Source organism: Spermophilus citellus (genome assembly GCF_964194105.1).
Source record: "Spermophilus citellus genome assembly, chromosome: 5".
NCBI classification, from domain to species: domain Eukaryota; kingdom Metazoa; phylum Chordata; class Mammalia; order Rodentia; family Sciuridae; genus Spermophilus; species Spermophilus citellus.
The window spans coordinates 19,714,623-19,732,419 of record NC_138186.1 but is presented as its reverse complement, the minus strand read 5'-3'; the positions used below and the strand labels follow the sequence as shown (position 1 = coordinate 19,732,419).

The 17,797-nt window shown below is 39.9% G+C and overlaps 1 protein-coding gene across 2 annotated transcripts; it reads right to left on the bottom strand.

Moving 5' to 3' along the window:
* Positions 1–1,889: 1,889 nt before the first annotated feature.
* Positions 1,890–11,904, bottom strand: RPP40 (ribonuclease P/MRP subunit p40). Of its 2 annotated transcripts, XM_081295222.1 has the most exons (8): positions 11,252–11,711; positions 9,913–10,057; positions 8,265–8,333; positions 7,291–7,386; positions 6,125–6,250; positions 3,706–3,904; positions 3,444–3,578; positions 1,890–2,118 (listed from the first exon to the last, which is right to left on the bottom strand). In XM_081295222.1, the coding sequence occupies exons 1-8, from the start codon at positions 11,372–11,374 to the stop codon at positions 1,920–1,922; spliced, it is 1,092 nt and encodes a 363-aa protein (XP_081151348.1). In that variant the 5' UTR covers positions 11,375–11,711; the 3' UTR covers positions 1,890–1,919. The 2 variants fall into 2 exon arrangements, with proteins under 2 accessions (XP_081151348.1, XP_081151349.1); XM_081295223.1 differs by lacking the exon at positions 8,265–8,333 and having other exon boundaries at positions 11,252–11,904.
* Between the last annotated feature and the right edge of the window lie 5,893 nt (positions 11,905–17,797).

Here is a 17,797-nt window from a genome sequence, read left to right as displayed (position 1 = left end):
TTCACAGATCATTTTAATCATGAACCCTCTGAACTCCTTCTCTGACATTTCATCAACTTCACTGTCCATGGGTTCTGTTATTACAGTGTCCTGGTTTGTTTGGGGAACTTTCCTCCCTTGTTTTTTCATGTTGTCTATGTGTCTTCCTTTCTTGCAGTGTGGATCTGAGATATTACAGTTTCTTCCTTATATTCTTGTAGTACCCATGCAGATTGTCTGTACCTCACCTTGATTTTGGGCTTCCAGACCCTGCAGGTGTTCCTCAACATATGCTACTGCAACTAAAGGTGGTGGTGGCAATAGCCGAGGTAACTCTAGATAATAGTTAAGGTGCCCCAAGATGGAAGCAATGTCTTTCAGAGATGGGACTGAAAGGGTGGGCCTCACGCTCTCTTTGGGATGCCTGCTCTGAGATGTGGCTGCTTCTAGGCCCTGACTGTGGTCAAAAAGTTAGGGGCTACTGCATGGGAAAGGCTATGGCGATGACTGCAGTGTTTCAAGATGAAAGTCGGTTAGGCTTGGGCTCCCAGGTGTGGGGGCGGTGAACTCGGATCTACCCTGGATCTGGGTCCCCACAATTTGGTGTGGGCAGATTTAGGCAGGGCCTGACCTCCCCCCATAGTCTTCTGGTTGGAAGGGACAGTCTTGTGCTGGAGGCTGGGCTCCAGTGGGTGTGTGCTGGTAGCAGGATGGAGCTTGATATTTTTATGGTATTACAAATGTTGATTTTTTAATTTTAGTTGGATATCATTTATTGTTTCTTGCCCAATTGCACAGTCTAGAGCCTCCAATATGTTGAACAGAAGTGGTTAAGAGCAGACATCCCCAATTCATTCTTCACATGGGGGAAGTTTTCAGGCTTTCATAATTATCACAGCTGTAAGGATTTTGTAGTTGCCTTTCATCAGGTTGAATAAGCTCCTTTTATTCCTAATTTGTTTACTTGAAAGCTGGATTTTATTAACTGTTTTTTTTCCATATTCAGATGATTACATGACTATTCTTGTTTAGTTGATTTATATGAGTAGTTACATTGATTAATTTCTGAATGTTCAATCCAGTCAGTGTTCCTTGGATAAATTTCATTTGATCAGGAAATATTACTTCAGTCTTATACTGCAAGACTCAAATTGTAAAAGAGACATTCAGAATTTTCACTGAATGTTCACGAATAATATTGGCCTGTAGTTTTCTTGTAACATGATTGACAAGTACCAGGGTGATTTGGGCCTCATAGAATGAGTTGGAAATCTGTCCTCTTCCATTTTTTTTCAGAACAATTTGCAAAGAATGGCATTATTTCTGCTAACTGGAGCCATTAAAGCCACTTGGGACCTAGATTGCCTTTAGACAAAGGTTTCAAACCACAATTAAAATTTAATTTTAAAAATGGCATGTGAGTCAGTGGACTAAATAGGGAAGATCCACCCTCAGTGTGGGTGGGCACCATTCAGTTGGCTGAGGGGCCCAGCCTGCTCTCCTAGACAGTAAGCCACAAACCTGTGCTTATTGATGGGAGAAATCAACTACGACTGACTGGCTGGGTGACCAGCCCAGCTGTTGTCACAGATGGATCCCATTCCAGAAGAGAGTGCTATAGAATGTTGATTTGAGAAATGTTGTCATTATACAGACCTGAGTGGTCACACATTCTTTTTCAATTAAGAAATATGAAGCTGTGTTTGTGTGTGCATTTCTGTAATCCCAGCTACTCAAGAGGCTGAGGAAGGAGATTTCAAGTTCAAAACCAGTCTTAGTGAGATGCTGACTCAAACTAAAAAATAAGGCTGGAGATGTAGTTCAGTGATAGAGTACCCTGGATCCAATCCCAGTACCACAACAAAACAAAACACACACACACACAAAATGAAGAAATCTGAAAACAAGCATAAATATAAACAAACATGATTTTGAATTTTTTATGGTGGACAATTATCATTTGCCCCAACAGCCATCTGAAGCCAATAGTCCTGATTATTAAAAATCACGAAGTTGTATAAATGTTCTCCTCCTTTCCAAAAACCATGTTCATTTTCTCTCCATGAAACCGGGCTGTCTGCAAAACCTTGGACAGATAATGTAACCCATGGAGCTAACTTTGGTTCATCAAAGTAGTGACTGAAAAAGAAAGAGAACTCTTAGCAAACAGGGAGATTCAGGAATGTCCACATTTAAAAACAATTGACTCAACATAAGTAGTATTTCTAATTTCTAAGGAAGCTTAGACTTTTGCTTTAATTTATAAAAATTAGATGCAATTAAATTCCTGATACTATATTGTGAATTTCATAAAGTTCAACTAATACACAGTACATAAAACAAAACTCCATCAGTTCCAATCCCTATTCTGGAAGATCATTTAAGATTAAAAGAACAAAAACACCACACAGTGTATAGTTTCTCGCTGTTCTCCGTCTCTGTTCACTGAAACGATGCAGAATAATTCAACAGATTTTTAAAACCCAACCTTCTTATTAAAGAAAATCAAAGTCCTAAACTAATAAGTGTGAAAAAGGATGTTTGATTTAAAAAGGAAAACCCTGAAGACTTACATCTTAGACATTTTAAAAGTAAAGACTGGGGTTTTAGCTCAGTGGTTGAGCACTTTGCCTCACATGCATGGGACACTGGGTTTGATCCTCAGCACCACATAAAAAAGTCTATATATAAATAAAATAGAGATATTGTGTCCATCTATAACTAAAAAAAATTTTTTTAAAAGACTGAGAAGAACAGAATGCTAGAGAATGTTGATTTGAGAAATGTTGTCATTATACAAAAGATTATAAGCTTGAATATTATTATAATATTCAATATATTATTGAATATAATATTATTATAAGCTTTATTATTATAAAGAGGATTATGTTCAAATTTAGTCTTTTCACTAGGGATGTGAGCGTCCTCATATTAGACACAATGTATACATTTTACTAATACAGTACCTCCCAAAATGAAAAAAAACCTATACTATTCTATAAAATACTTAGAATCTTATTAATGCCTAGTGATTCACAGAATTTTAGACTGGAACACATCTCAGATATGATTTGGATTCAGATATGATCAGCTCTTTTCCACTCCATTTTTGAATGAGAGATTTTGCAGAATTGCAATACTTAAAATAGATCCTAAGTTGTCACACAGAATATTACTGTGTTTTTAAGTCATATAACTTGGACTGCACCAAAAAAATGGCCCAGGGAGGCAGAACCAGGAAAATGAGCAGTTTGTTTTCCAGAAGCATTTAACTACTTGGTAGTAACATTTCCCTAGGAGCATCTTAATTACGCCATTTAAGATGATGAAGTCACTATACTGTCAGTCCAAGCAATGAAAAAAGAAGAAAGGTGTGTGCAGGGCCCTGCCTGGGGAACACCAGCACTGTTCTCACCATGACACCATAGCACCAACACGCACGATAGAGAAGACAGAGTTCCTACCACAGCTGCTCCAGTAGGACAGAGATCTTCTCTGGAAGTATGAAACCAGTGATTGTACACAAATGAGCTTGGGCCACCACTGTGCTTGGTTGGGGACAGCAAAAGTTTGATATGAAATTATCAGGCTCGTTATTTCTGCCACAAAGAAAAGAAAAGATAACATATTTTTAGCCACTACCTAATCAAATCCAAAGTATTAAACTGCTATTAAAAACATGCAACAAGCAGACCCCCACCAGACCCACGGAGTTCAGATACGCACAGGTCTGCATTACAGAAGACACCTCCAAGCCAGTCCAAGAGCTCTAGGGCACTGCAGGACGTCTCGGGCTCTCCCCTGAGCTCACCACTCTGTAGCACTGGGCACTGGAGATCGCTCAATGTGCTCATTGATACTTTGGGCTGATGCTCCTGAATTTGGTATTTAGAAAAGAATGACAACATCGCTGATTCTTCTGCACCTTAAAACACACCACAAAAGGCCACATGAATATGTAAAAACATTCACTGAATCCCTGAAACAACCCCACTCCCTGTTGAGTTATGGGAAACAGGCAAATGGAAGTAAAAATGGAGGTTGTGCAAAGCTGCATTCAAATCAAAACCATTTCAAGTTGCTTTCAGCTCCTTGTGCTTCAGTTCTGTGAACATTCACCATCGTTCACACTTTTTTGTAAATGTACACTTTCAGATTGGATCCAAATTAGTCTCATCATTTATTCTAACAAGAAAATTTCAATTTAAGACATAAACCCCAAAGCATTCCTTATGTCTGAGTAACAGTGAACACTACAGACAGAGAGCATGTTTACACAATCTCTGTACAGGGAACAGAAGAGGAAGCAAATGATGACAGAATCTCATTCAAGCTTGCCTTTGAAAACCCAGTAATCCGATGTATCTTTTCAGAGATGTTTATGTAGTCTGCAGCCTTCAAATACAGAAATAGGACCTCCTCCAGAGCAAAGGATAGGCTTGCTTACCATCCAGTATAATGGGCAGAGATCAGCAGGCTTACTGCTCATTATAAAAGGTTTGAGTTCCTTAAGCTCTGGGTTCCTCTCCTGTTACGTAACCCACTGGATGCACAAGCGTTACTGGATCAACTTTATGTCATCCTGTGGGAGCTAGGACTCTGTGAACGGGCACAAATGCTGATTCACTGTGTGATAGTTAATTTTAGGTGTCAACTTACTGGTAAAGTATTATTTATAGATGTGTCTGTGAGGGTGCTTCCAGAGGAAAACGGCATGTGAGTCAGTGGACTAAGTAGGGAAGATCCACACCCTCAGTGTGGGTGGGCACCATTCAATTGGCTGAGGGGCCCAGACAGAACAAAAAGGCAGAAGACAGGCAAATTCACTCTTTCCTTTAACTGGGACATCCAGCTTCTCTGGCCTGGGGACTCCATGCCAGAACTGGTAGGCCCCCCAGGTTCACAGGCCTTTGGCTTTGGATTGAGAATGATACTGTCAGCTTGCTTAGTTCTGAGGCCTCTTTTTGGTTTTTTTTGGACTGGCATCGCTGTGTCTCCTGTTTACAGATGGTCTATCATGGGACTTCTCAGCCTCTGTGACTGCATGAACCAATTCCCCTAATAAGTCCTATCTCCCTCTCCCCTTCCCTCCTAATTAACTTTTGTCTTTCTGGAGAATCTGACTAACACTTTCTGGCTACTCTTATTGCTATGAGGAATCAAGTTTTTTTTGTTTTTTTTTTGTCTCTGACCCAGGAGTCTCATGTTCTGCAAGGATCCATGAAATTGGCAGCCTACTTCATTAGCCTGCCAGTAGGGTAAAATCTCAGACTTTTCACAGTTTCTGAGAAATTCTGAAAGTAATTAAGAGTCTTAGGAACACATCCAGAACCTACTGTATAGGGAATCCTCATAGAAGACTTCAAGTGGCTGAAACTTCAATAAGTGCCTCTGCCCATTTTTATAGGACAAGTGCCAAAGAATTACAGAAGCAGAAGTCATGGGAGCAACTTGGGCAACCCAGTGACCAGGAACTTCCTATGAAGAGCAGATAGATGGACCTATTTCCAAAACGGACCGGCGTGCTTCCTTAGCCTCTGAATGAGAGTACTATGCTTTTATAATTCTTAATGATTTGATTCACTGTAATTATGTAATGGGCCAAAGATACACTTCTTAAAGCAGCAATGTATGTGGCAGGGTGGCAGTTGTGAGCAGATTAACATATTTGATGAACATCCAATTTTGAACTAAATTTAGTATTCCAATCAATTAAAAGTCACAACAAACTGAATCTGACATGTAATGGTATGCCTGAGCTATTATCCTGCAATAATGAAAGAGCAGATCATATATATAATTATAATTGGTGTTAATTTAAAATATTCTAGCCAAGGCTGTTTGAGGTAGGTGGGAGAGAAGGAAGGGGAGAAATTGATAAAGCTGCTCTGAACCACTCTCAAGATCTCTGAATCTACAAATAACCCAAGAAGATTGAGGTAGATGGCTAAGAGGTCTAGATTACCTTAAGCTATTGTCCTCAGAGATGGCAGAGGGCTAAAGCAATTTCCCTAATGATGTTTATACAGTTATGTATAAATATTCTTTAATTAGGAATAAATCAACATTCAATCTTTCACTACTCCTCTTGAATTAACAATTAGATTTCAAAATTGCTGTATATTACCTAATTTATTCTTCATACCTGTATGATGCCAAGCCAAAAGAAAATCGAATTTCATTGGCTTCTTTTCTTTGAAGGACCAACATATTCTTTCATACTTCTTAGAATTCAGGTTAAAGGATAAATCCATCAAATCAATGGAAACAACTTAAAAATGGAAAAAGAAATATATTCATTCAAATATACATATCTTGCACTGTGGAGAAAGTGTAATATTAAAAAGTCTAATATTTTGGAAGCTTTATAAATAGTAAAAATCACTTTATTCTTTTGGTACTCCCTTTATTGTACCAAGTTAAAAAAAAAATCCTTCAGTGGGCATTTCTAGCATTGAGAACTATAACAATGAACATAACAATGCAATATATATATATATATTTGTAGATGGACACAATAACTTTATTTTGTTTATTTATTTTTATGTGGTGCTGAGGATCAAACCCAGTGCCTTACATGTGCAAGGCAAGCGCTCTACCTCTGAGCCACGGCCCCAGCCTCCACAATACGTTTTTTTTTTTTTAATTTTTTTTATTGGTTGTTCACATTACAAAGCTCTTGACATATCATATTTCATACATTAGATTGAAGTGGGTTATGAACTCCCAATTTTACCCCAAATGCAGATTGCAGAATCATGATGGTTACACATCCACAATTTTACATAATTAACACAATACGTTTTAATTCATATTTTTCCTCTGTCAAAGACCAATGGCAGAAGTCCTCAAAAGGTCAATTCTAATCTACTTATGGATGTGGCAGTTTTAACTACTGATGTCCACACCAGATACTGTCAGAAGAACTACATCTCTTTACACGTACGTAAATTTCTACTAGTAACTGTAAAGATCTGATGAAATTAAAGGAAAATCTTCATTAAGTCATAAACTCTTATCTTGGATTGACTACTTTGGATTTTTGACCTATAACATACATGTCTAATGGGCTGCCCAATTCTATGATCTTGATAAAATGTAGCCTACAGCTGAAGAGAAATGCAACAGACTTAATAGCTTCATCTTATCCTCAGTGAAACTCAACCCATCACTCCTTGAATCAGAGATTTTAAACACAAGAAGGACCCATGGTTTTCTGAACAAAGAGATCAGAGGCAATTTAAACATTTAAATCTGCTTCAGGAAGATCCTCATTTGTTAGAAACTGATGGGATACTATGTAATACTTACTAAATTTCATAATTTTTCTGCCAGAATACTGAGATGGATGACCCTGAAGTCCAGTTTCTTCATAAGTATCTTTATCCAGTGATAAAATTAATTTCCCTATAAATCAAATAGTTCCCATGAAAGAGATACTAAAAACATGACTTACATTCTAAGAATGAAAGACAATTAAGCAGCTAGATATCAATGTAATAAACTGCACACAATGACCTTATTTATAATATCTGGATATTATTTATACATGTATACACATAAGGATATTATAATAGTGAAACTAGAAACAATCTAAATTTCTATTAAAGAAGGAACAGTTAAATCATAGCATACACATTATTTCTAGTATCTTTAAGACATTAAAAATTGTGAGTTAAAATTTAGGAACCTAGAATATATGCAATATATTCTATTGCATATTCAATAAATGTTTGGAAAATTCAATTTTTGGGAGGTGGGTACCAGGGACTCAACTCAGGGGCACTCGACCACTGAGTCACACTCCCAGCCCTATTTTGTATTTTATTTAGGACATTGAGTTGCTAAGTGCCACACTTTTGCTGAGGCAGACTTTGAACTTGCCATCCTCCTACTTCAGCCAGCCGAGCTGCTGGGATTACAGGTGTGAGCCATTGTGCCCAGCTTGGAAAATTCAATTTTAAAAAAATGTGGTTATAAGTATATTGCACTGATATGGAGAGATGTCTATGATCTGTAGCTTGGGAAAAGAGAACACTGAGAAATAATGTATGATACAATTTATGTTTTCAAAGAAAGAACACTTATGTGTGTTTATAAATTCATAGAAAATCTCTGGAAGAATAAATACCAAAATGTTAGTAGTTCCTTCAAGAAAAGGAGTGAGTTTAGAGGGAGGAAGAACCTTTACTTTGCTTGTATAGATGTACATGATCTGATTTTTTTGGTTATTGGTTTTACATGTATTTCTTTTATAATTAAAGAAAGAAGAAAATGAGTGTTACCATTTGGAAGCAGGGCAACAGTATTATCTTCATCAATATTTGTATTGTATGTTAGTGCATAGCACGAACCTAGAAGAGGAGAAATTAAGACAAAAGAAGAAATTTTATCTGTAAAATGTTGGTAGATGATTCTCACATGACAACAAAACCTTCAGGTAAGTAACAGTCAGTACCTACCACTGCTTCTGTTCACTCCATAAACCCAACATGTGCCACAGGTAATTTGGAACACAAAGAAGGCCAAAGTTCCAGCTATTTCACCCACAGCCCCTTCCCCCACTGTTAAGGGCCTATTTATGCAAGTTCACTATCATTAGGCAGAAAATGGATTAAGAATGGAACGTGTATCCTTGGGGTTACCAGCAGAAAGTCACAAAGACTAGAATTTTAGGTCAATATTCAAAGGCTACTAAGCCTTTCCCCATCTGTTAAAAGAGGACCATAGGCCTGCTTCATAGAGGTATTGCAAGCTGCTGTTAAATTTGATAAGAGGGCTGGGGATGTGGCTCAAGCGGTAGCGCGCTCGCCTGGCATGCGTGCGGCCCGGGTTCGATCCTCAGCACCACATACCAACAAAGATGTTGTGTCTGCCGAGAACTAAAAAATAAATATTAAAAAAAATTAAAAAAAAATTTGCTAAGATATTTAAAAGTGTTAACTGTTGTTTAATTTGGTAAGATAAATTAAAATCGAAAATTTAAATTGGTAAGATATAATAAAACACTTATTGCTACAATAAGTGTTCCCACCATTAATGAAATAATAGGTAAGATATTTAAAAGTGTTAAAAGTGTTAACTGTTGTTTAATTTGATAAGATATATTAAAATCTAAAATTTAATTTGGTAAGATATAATAAAACACTTATTGCTACAGTAAGTGTTCCCACCATTAATGAAATAGTATCGGGCTTCAAAACAAAGATAAGATGTTCAGTGTCATAAGTAGCTCCAGCAGAGTCAGATGAGAGTGTACAAATAACTAGAATTCTTCACAGGGAGAATTTTTGCCCACTCTAGCGGAGAGGATAATTGTGGGGGCTACAGTCCATAGCCAGGTGCAGTGACTTACTAGGTAAGAACAAAATCCCAAAAGACATTCTGAAACACAATTCAAACCAATGGCTCCAGGAAACTACCAGAACAAACCAGTCATTCCAGCAGATACAGCTGGGAATGGGGTAAACAGAGAAGATTCAGCGACACAAAAATCTAAAAGACAACAATGAACCACAAGGAGCATCTAGCCCTGTGAGCAGCAACTGTGGCTGCATCAGGAGACCGACCTTCTGAAACAGCTGCTATGGGGACAGCTGGAAGTGTTAGTACTTTGCAGCCACCCACCCAACAGCAGCGCATCTGAACACAGATCACAAGGCTCTTCTCTCCATGAATCTGTGTTGTAAATTGACAGACACCCTTATGTTATAACATTCCCATCCAGGACTTGGGGACAAATGTAATCAGTAACCACCACCCAAAGAGGACACAGGAAAGAGTAGGATGAGAATGCTGAGGGATGGGGAGTGATGCATGCATGTGACCCCAGGAAATATCCCCATGGATCTGTTTAAAACAAGAGAACCTAGTACTGTTCCCCATAAGTTCCTCATCTTGCCCTGTTCACAGACATTACATGGTTTTTCTTACCTTTCTTTACAAAAGTGTGGATAAATTCATGTGTAATTAATTCATGAAGAGGTAAATTCTTCACAAAGTAATAGGGTCCAGTGTCAGCGACCAGGTTTCTCAGTTCTTTTGATAGCATTCCACATTCAGGAATGAGAAATGAAACCTATTGAAATGTGTAATATAAACAACATCTTATTTTTCATGAAGATTAACATAAGGTTTTTAAGAAAAAAATATGAAAATTGCTCACTACAAGTTTCACTGAAAGTTATTAGATAAACATACGAAACAAGCCTCTTAAGTTAACCTACCAGTCTTAGGCAAAGAAAAATGTGACAATTCAAGTTTTGTATTTCTGCACTCAAACATAGACTGAACAAAAACATTTTAATGAAAAGATCTTATTCCCATTTTCATCTTTTGCAGATGAGTAATGTATTTTATATCTTTTTCTTCTCATTATTTTTAAAGAAATATAATTGAATGTCCCTAGATTTGTTTGCCCTAATATCATCCTGAAATCAAAGGAACTAACTGTTCCTGGGTGACTAAGAAATTTAGGGACATTCAATTATTAAGAGGCTACACAGAAGCAGAAGTGCTCCTGGATGTTTCCATTTTCTAGACAGAGAAATACAACCGTCACCGACGAATTAAGGTATATATCCCTGACTACTGTCTGTGATGAGCGTTTCAACCAAAGCAGAGATATTAAAACCGAGCGGTTTGAAATATTGCCCAAGTGCTCACATCTTGAAAATCCCTCCCTTAGAGCTCAAACGCCAGCCTCTTCCGAGGGATTAGGTCGTCACTTAATGTCACCGAGAAATCAATCAGGCCGATTAATTTAAAATGTAAGATGCTTATTTAAACCCTTAGTATCTCCAGGGTTTATTTGGAGTTTTTCGGGTATCAAACCAGCTCCTTCAAGCAGTTTAGAAAAACTGAGCACGAAGCTCTGCAAGGACGCCGAGGCACACAGGCGAAAGAGAAAATCAAGCTACGATTTAGGGGAGGCTGCCCTCGTTCCCGCCTGGCTCTTCACAAGCTCTCTTAACACTCCTCGTGGGGTGGAGCCGATTTGGCAAGAGCAGCCCCAGCGCTTTGGGGAGGCGCATTCCTCCCAGTCCGTCCCTCTAGGGCTGCGCACCGCCCTGCACCCGACGCATGCTGGGAGTTGAAGTCCTGTAGCCCTGCAATCAACCGGGCCGAGAGGCGAAAAGACTACGACTCCCAGCATGCCCAACGAGGGACACGCCCTCTCCCCGCCCCTGCGTGTGCGACGGTAGCCCCTCCTTGCAAAGCTGAGAAAGAGCCTCTCTTTCCAAAACTGACTGCCTGCAGGAACCTAACTCACCCTGTAATTATGATAGTGCGTCTCCACGAGGTGCCGGTGACGCGACTTGTCGTGGCTGAAGTTGGATTTCTCGCAGACCAGTAAGTGCCGGGGAGCCTCTCGCAGTCTGCGCAGCGTAGCCATGCTCTCCGCGATTCCGGGTGCTCGGCGTCTCTGAAGAGCTTGGGACGCCACGCCCCTTCTCTTTGCCACGCCCCTCCTCTTCGCCACGCCCCCGGGCACGCGCAGTGACTGGTCCTTGCCACCGGAGTAGCGCGGGCGTCTGCAGTTTCTGAGGTTGCGAGAAGCGCGCGCTTAAACCCTCGATAGGTACTCGCAACTGTAAATTTGCTCTCAAATGGAAATAGTCGGTTGCTAGGAGCCTGGCACTCGCCTTTCCAAAGCCACGTCCCCTTCACCCATTCCATCACTCCGCGCTGCCCTGAATCCTCCCTCAGGAGCCCCAGACTCTGAGGAGTGACTGTTCCCAGCCCGTGGAAGGAGGAGGAGGGAAGGCCCGACGTCGGAGATTGCGCTTACAGTTGGGGGAGCCTCCAAGCAGCTTGCGGGGGCAGTACCCACACTACTATCCCGAGTCCTCACAAAGTCTAGTCCGCAGGGTTTTGTTATCCTGTTGTGGACCTCTTGACCAACAAGACGTAACGTTTCCACTGGTCCTTCTCAAAATGTCAAGGAAGTTCGTGTAAGAAAATAATAACAGGACTCCTTTGGAGCCACTTCTAAAGTCCTTTTTAAATATCCCCTTGGAACCATTTTCGAAAATGTGTTGCTTTGTGGCATTACAGGGAAAAATCTTTTTATTTTTATTTTTTACTTTGTTACTGGGGATTGAACTCAAGAGTCACTTAACCACTGAGCCATCTCCACCCTTTTTTATTTTTTTATTTTGAGACAGGCTCTAGCTAAGTTGCTGAGGCTGGCCTGGAAGTTGCCATCCTCCTGTTTCAGCCTCGCGAGCTGCTGGGATCTTGGGTGTGCGCCACCATGCCTGGCCTAACAGGGATAAACCTCTAAAGTCATTTTTCCATTTAGTTTTTCTGATTTAACTTTTAAATACTACATTCTGTGTGCTTTTTTACTAGAGCATTATAGTTACACGTGGTAGTTACACGTGGTAGTTGGGTTCGTTTTGACTATGTGCTTCTTTAATATTTAATTTTTAGTTTTAGGTGGACACAATATCTTTATTTTATTTTTATGTGGTGCTGAGGATCGAACCCAGTGCTTCATACATACTAGGCGAGTACTCTACCACTGAGCCACAGCCCCAGCGGCCCCAGCCCTTGATTCTGTGCTTTTTAAATTGAAGAATCCATAGCTCCAGTTCTGCACCGGGAGAATGCAAAACAGAACACTGGTGATACTTCATCCTGGAACATTAATTTTACTACAGAATTTAGAAGAATAGGGTTTAGTAATTTACAAGGTAATTAAAATTTAAAACCAAGACAAGGCTGGAAATTCTTATGTTATTAATAACTGTTAGTAACATGTGCCTGAAATGCCAGATTTTCTCCAAGAAAAAACTCCACTAAGAACCTATTTCCTGCTGGGTGTACACCTGTATCCCATCACTTGGGAGGTGGAGGCAGGAAGATTAAAAGTTCAAGGCCAGCCTGAGCAACTTAGTAAGATCCCATCATAAAATAAAAAATAAAAAGGGCTGTAGCTCAGTAATGAAGCACTCCTGAGTTCATTGTCCAGTACCATATAAGAGAGACAGGGAGGGAGGGAGAGAGAGAGGAGAAAGAGAGAGAGAAGGAATATATTTCCCATTATTTTAAATAGCAAAGTTATAAGGCATAGCAAGTCAACCAAAAACTACCAATTTCCTAAATCAAAGTATGGCACCTAGATGTAAGTAAGGTATCAATATCATGTTAAGATATAAAATGCTTAAACATTGCTTCTTTGGTTCCCTCACATTTCATATATCATTTTTGCTTTATAATGGCCTCTTCTTACTGTCTTCATTTATATATATAACACACATACATATATGTATATATATATATGTGTGCGTGTGTGTGTATAAATATATATGTTTTAGTTGTTGATGGACCTTTATTTTATTGATATATTAAGTGTGGTGCTGAGGATCAAACCCAGTGCCTTATACATGCTAGGCAAGTGTTCTGCCACTGAGCCACACCCCTGTCCCCTCTCATTGTCTTCATTTTACAATCAGTTTCAGCTACCTTCCTCTCTTCCTGGTCCACTGCCAAAGACAGCATGCTAACCTCCTCCATATTTCCTCTCCTGTCCTCACACAGTCCATTCTGCACTCAGGGTCCAGAGTGAGTTCATGAAAATAGGAAAAACATGTTGTTTGACCCCTTCCCCGACTTAGGCCCCTTGACTGGCTTCTCATTGCAGTAGAATAAAAGTTTTGACAAGTTAGCCCCTACTTTTCTCTTCAGCCTCATCTCTTGCCTTTGCTGTTGAGTATGAGAGTTTTCTACTACCCGGAGCTAAAAGGGATCTGAACTGTCGAACACATGTTAGATCATAGATTGTAGCATGTTGGTCATGGAAGGAAAAGACTGAGAAAGAAGGGCCATTTAAAAAAATAGGCAGAGGGCTAGAGACGTAGCTTTGTGGTAGAGCACTTGCCTGCCGTGCGTGAGACAACCCCCAGCACTCCACCAACCCCCAAAAAAGCAAGAACTGGAAGTCATTATGTTAAGTGAAATAAGCCAAGCCCAGAAAGACAAACAGCCATGTTCTCGCTCAGTTGAGGAAGCTGAAATAAGTTGATCATATAGGCGTATAGAGTAGAATGGAGGCCACTAAAGGCTAGGAGAAGGATAGAGGGTGAATAAAGTAGTTCTAATGTTCTGTAGCACAGTAGGGCAACTATAGTCTATAAAAATTGGATAGTTCAAAATAACTAGGGGGAAGATTTTGAAGGTTTCTAATTCATAAAAATAAATGTATTTGAGATGGTAATACTGATTACCCTGATTTTATCATTTCACATCACATACATGTATTTAGTTATAATACTATACCCCATAAGTTAATATAAATCAATTTAAAAATAATAAGTAAATTTTAAAAAATCTTACAAAACAATATAAACAAGCCAGGCATAATGGCACACTCCTGTAATCTCAGTCAGGAGATTGAGGCAGGAGGGTCACAAGTTCAAGACCAGCCTCAGCAACTTAGGGAGACCCTGTTTCAAAAATGAAAAAAAAAATAAGGCTGGGGATATAGCTCAATAGTAAAGCACCCCTGGGTTTAATACCAAATAATAATGTCAAGAACTATACCAATATGTGTGTGTGAGTTTGTGTGCATGCGCATAATTCAACTGTATATATATATATATATATATATATATGCCCAAAAGAAAGTAGTAAAAAATGATTTTTTTTCCTAAAAACTGAGTCAACAGACTTGCAAAAAACCAGATATGTCTTTGGTCATATTCTGAAAACAAAAACTTATACTTCATAAATATAAAATGACAAAAATTTGACACATTTCTAGGCCATAACACAATCAGAAATAACAAACAGAATTTAAACAGTCACCTCTTTAAAGATGTGAAAATATTGTTTTAGATAAATTAATGTCTGTGTTAAAGTGCAAATCCAAAGCACAGTGCCTATAAATATTTGTATGCTTTCAAATATAGACCGAGATGTGCAGTGTCTCTGAAGGGTAGGAGTTCTCAGAATCACCTAGAGTCACCAGGTTACTCAGAATCACCTAGAGTCACCAGGTTACTCAGAATCACCTAGAGTCACCAGGTTACTCAGAATCACCTAGAGTCAATTGGAACTCTGGCCTGACCTAGAGTTGTTAACATCATCTTAGTACAATGAGGAGCAGCAGTGGGTGGAAGTGAATCTATAGCAGACATTAGAAGAAGTCAGAGGACTCCTTCCTGCTGAGCCTGAACTTGACCTCATAGTCCTTTTCAGCACAGGATCCCAGGCAGCTGCTACAAATCAATTGGTGTTGGTTTACAGGCAACAGAGTGGGACCCGGTGCTGACAGCTGCACTAGGAGCAATGCGTGACCCCTGTGATGGCCTGGATGTTTTGCCCCCTCCCCATTCACATGTTGAACCGATCACCAATGTGAAGTCATAGAAGGAGGGCCTTTCCTAAGTGATGAATAGGATCAGCATCTTTAGAAAAGAGGCCCCAGATTGCTGCCTTATCCCTTCCACCTGTGAGGACACAGCAGGAAGGCACAAGAGGCTCTCACCAGGCTCTCCATCTACTAGCACTTGATCTTGGACTTCCCAACCTCCAGAACTGTGAACAATAAATTTCTATTGTTTATAAGCTACTCAGTCCATGTTATAGCAGCTTAAATGAACTAAGCCCCCAAGAAGAATGTGTGATCCGCCCCATGCAAAAATATGGGATCCCCGAAGTCTTTCTGGTGAAGGCTCAGAGATGGATATCTTCATTTCCTTTCTCCTGGGCTGCCTTCCCTCCGACTAGTATCAAAATTGGAGATGCACAAACATTTGACAGACATAGACCATGTCAATATGTGGAAGTGTACACATGAAGTCATGTTTTAAAAGTGGAACACAAAATAGTTTGTACAGTCTTATTAAAATCTTGTCACGGGTGACAAATTTGTAAGAGAACGTAGAAATGGCTGGAAAAATTTTAAACTTTTAGTTTGTTTACATTTAAAAACAAACATTTAGAAATCCATTGGTACATAAAAATTTTTAATATTCTCAGCTATCCAGAAACTTCAAACTTCTATAGTGAGGCATTTCCCAAAGGTTTCTGTCACTCATATTTTACTAGCTTGAATAATTATTTATGCATAATGCAATTGGTGAAATAAAGAGTAATTGGAATTTATATGATTATTAGTAATTATATAACATATAATAATGTGTGTTAGTCAGCTTTCTATTACTATAACAAAATACCTGAGATAAACAGCTTCAAAGGGGGAAAGGTTTATTTGGCCTACAGAATTGAAGATTATAGCCCTGTTCCTTTTGAGCCTAGGACAACTGGTACTTCTAGGTGGAGAGAGTGTGGGGGAACAAGCTGCCCACCTCATGGTGGCCAGGAAGCAAAAAGAGAGATACCAGGGTCTTATAGCCCTCTTTGAGGGCATACCCCCCAATAACTGAATTCCTTCCCACCAGGCTCCACACTCCTAAAGTGTCTACTACCTCTGAAGCTGGAAATCAAGCCTTTAACACATGGGCCTTTGGGGCATTTCAGTGTCAGGTCGATGGAGGTGGCTGGGGAACAAAACATGTGGAAAAGAAACACCAATCAGGCACTGAGGGAATTCCTGTCAATCAGTGGGTCTCCTCGCCAATCCTGGACCTTAGCCAGCTCCCCTGACCAACCCCAGTAGGACAAGGGACTCTAAAAACCCCCTTTCCTGTCCCAAGCCCTCCCTTCCTGACCTAAGCCCAATAAAAATTCCAGACTGGTTGAGCCCCCCCCCCCTCATTTCTGCTTCTGCTTATATCCACTCCGTTGGTCTGAGGGTCCCACCAGGGAGCGAAATCTCAATAAAGCCTCGTTCAGCGGCCTTTTAAAAACTGCCTCCTTTTGGCCACAGCTGCCTGACTTTACATTCAGAGCCAATCTTTAGATGAGTGTGTTTGTGTGTGTGTGTGTGTGTGTGTGTGTAATTAATCTGCTGTAAGGCAGTCAGTATAGATAGGTAAATCCAGTCAGATCAGGTCAAGGAGGTCAATTTGGGTCTGGAAAGTTGGAGAGGGATTGCAATGCTAATGCCTTCAGAGCCCTTCCTCTACCCTTTTCAAGAAAACCTGCCCCTGCTCCAACCTGTTGCTAAGGTCACCTGCCCCAGGGATTGCCCTTCCCTACAGGGAATTATAAAAGTTGTTAATGCACCCTGGGTCCCCTTCCTGCCTGGCCCTTCCATTCCATCTGCTTCTTACCTTTGGCCACCCACTGAGCATCTCCTGGGCTTAGTCATGGAGAAAAAAGGAAGACTAAGACATATAAAAAGGCAGACCACCTCACTTCTTGGGATCCCAGGATACCAGCTGTGGCCCCCTTCTTTCTCCCAGGAGAAGTCTATATTAGCCCTTTTTAGATAAACCCTGCTTTATAGCTTGCCTCGGCTTCTCTAATGTTATACTTCAACATGTGAGGGAGCAGAACTTGTCACTAATAACCATCGGCATCATAAGCATTTTGTATTTATTATTTCACAAGAATCTTTTCCAACGTAGGTTGTATGATAGTTGGTTTAGAGATAATTTAGCAGTAGAACTGAATAACTAAAATACAGAAGTCTCTCAAAAATACAATGTTGGATGAAAAATGGAAGTAATAGAAGTCTGTTTAGCTTATACAATTACAGAAAGTTGGAAACCCTACTTAGAGATACGTGCACACACATTAAAACCGTAACGAAAGTCAGGAGCTCTCTGCTTCCTAGCCACTCTCACAAGCTCGGGGCTTTCTGAGAAACTGAGGCAATGTGAGGACTCCCATTCAAACCCCAATTCCCATGGCCAAGTCAGAAGGACTTCAGATGGTTGCTCAGAGTAGCAGGGATAAGTTTATT

Coding starts and splice junctions, on each gene's coding strand:
- RPP40 (XM_081295222.1), bottom strand. CDS start 11,374: ATGGCTACGCTGCGCAGACTGCGAGAGGCTCCCCGGCACTTACTGGTC. Junction 10,058..11,251: donor CGCACTATCATAATTACAGG/GTGAGTTAGGTT, acceptor ACATTTCAATAG/GTTTCATTTCTCATTCCTGA. Junction 6,251..7,290: donor CAGAAAAATTATGAAATTTA/GTAAGTATTACA, acceptor TCCATTTTTAAG/TTGTTTCCATTGATTTGATG.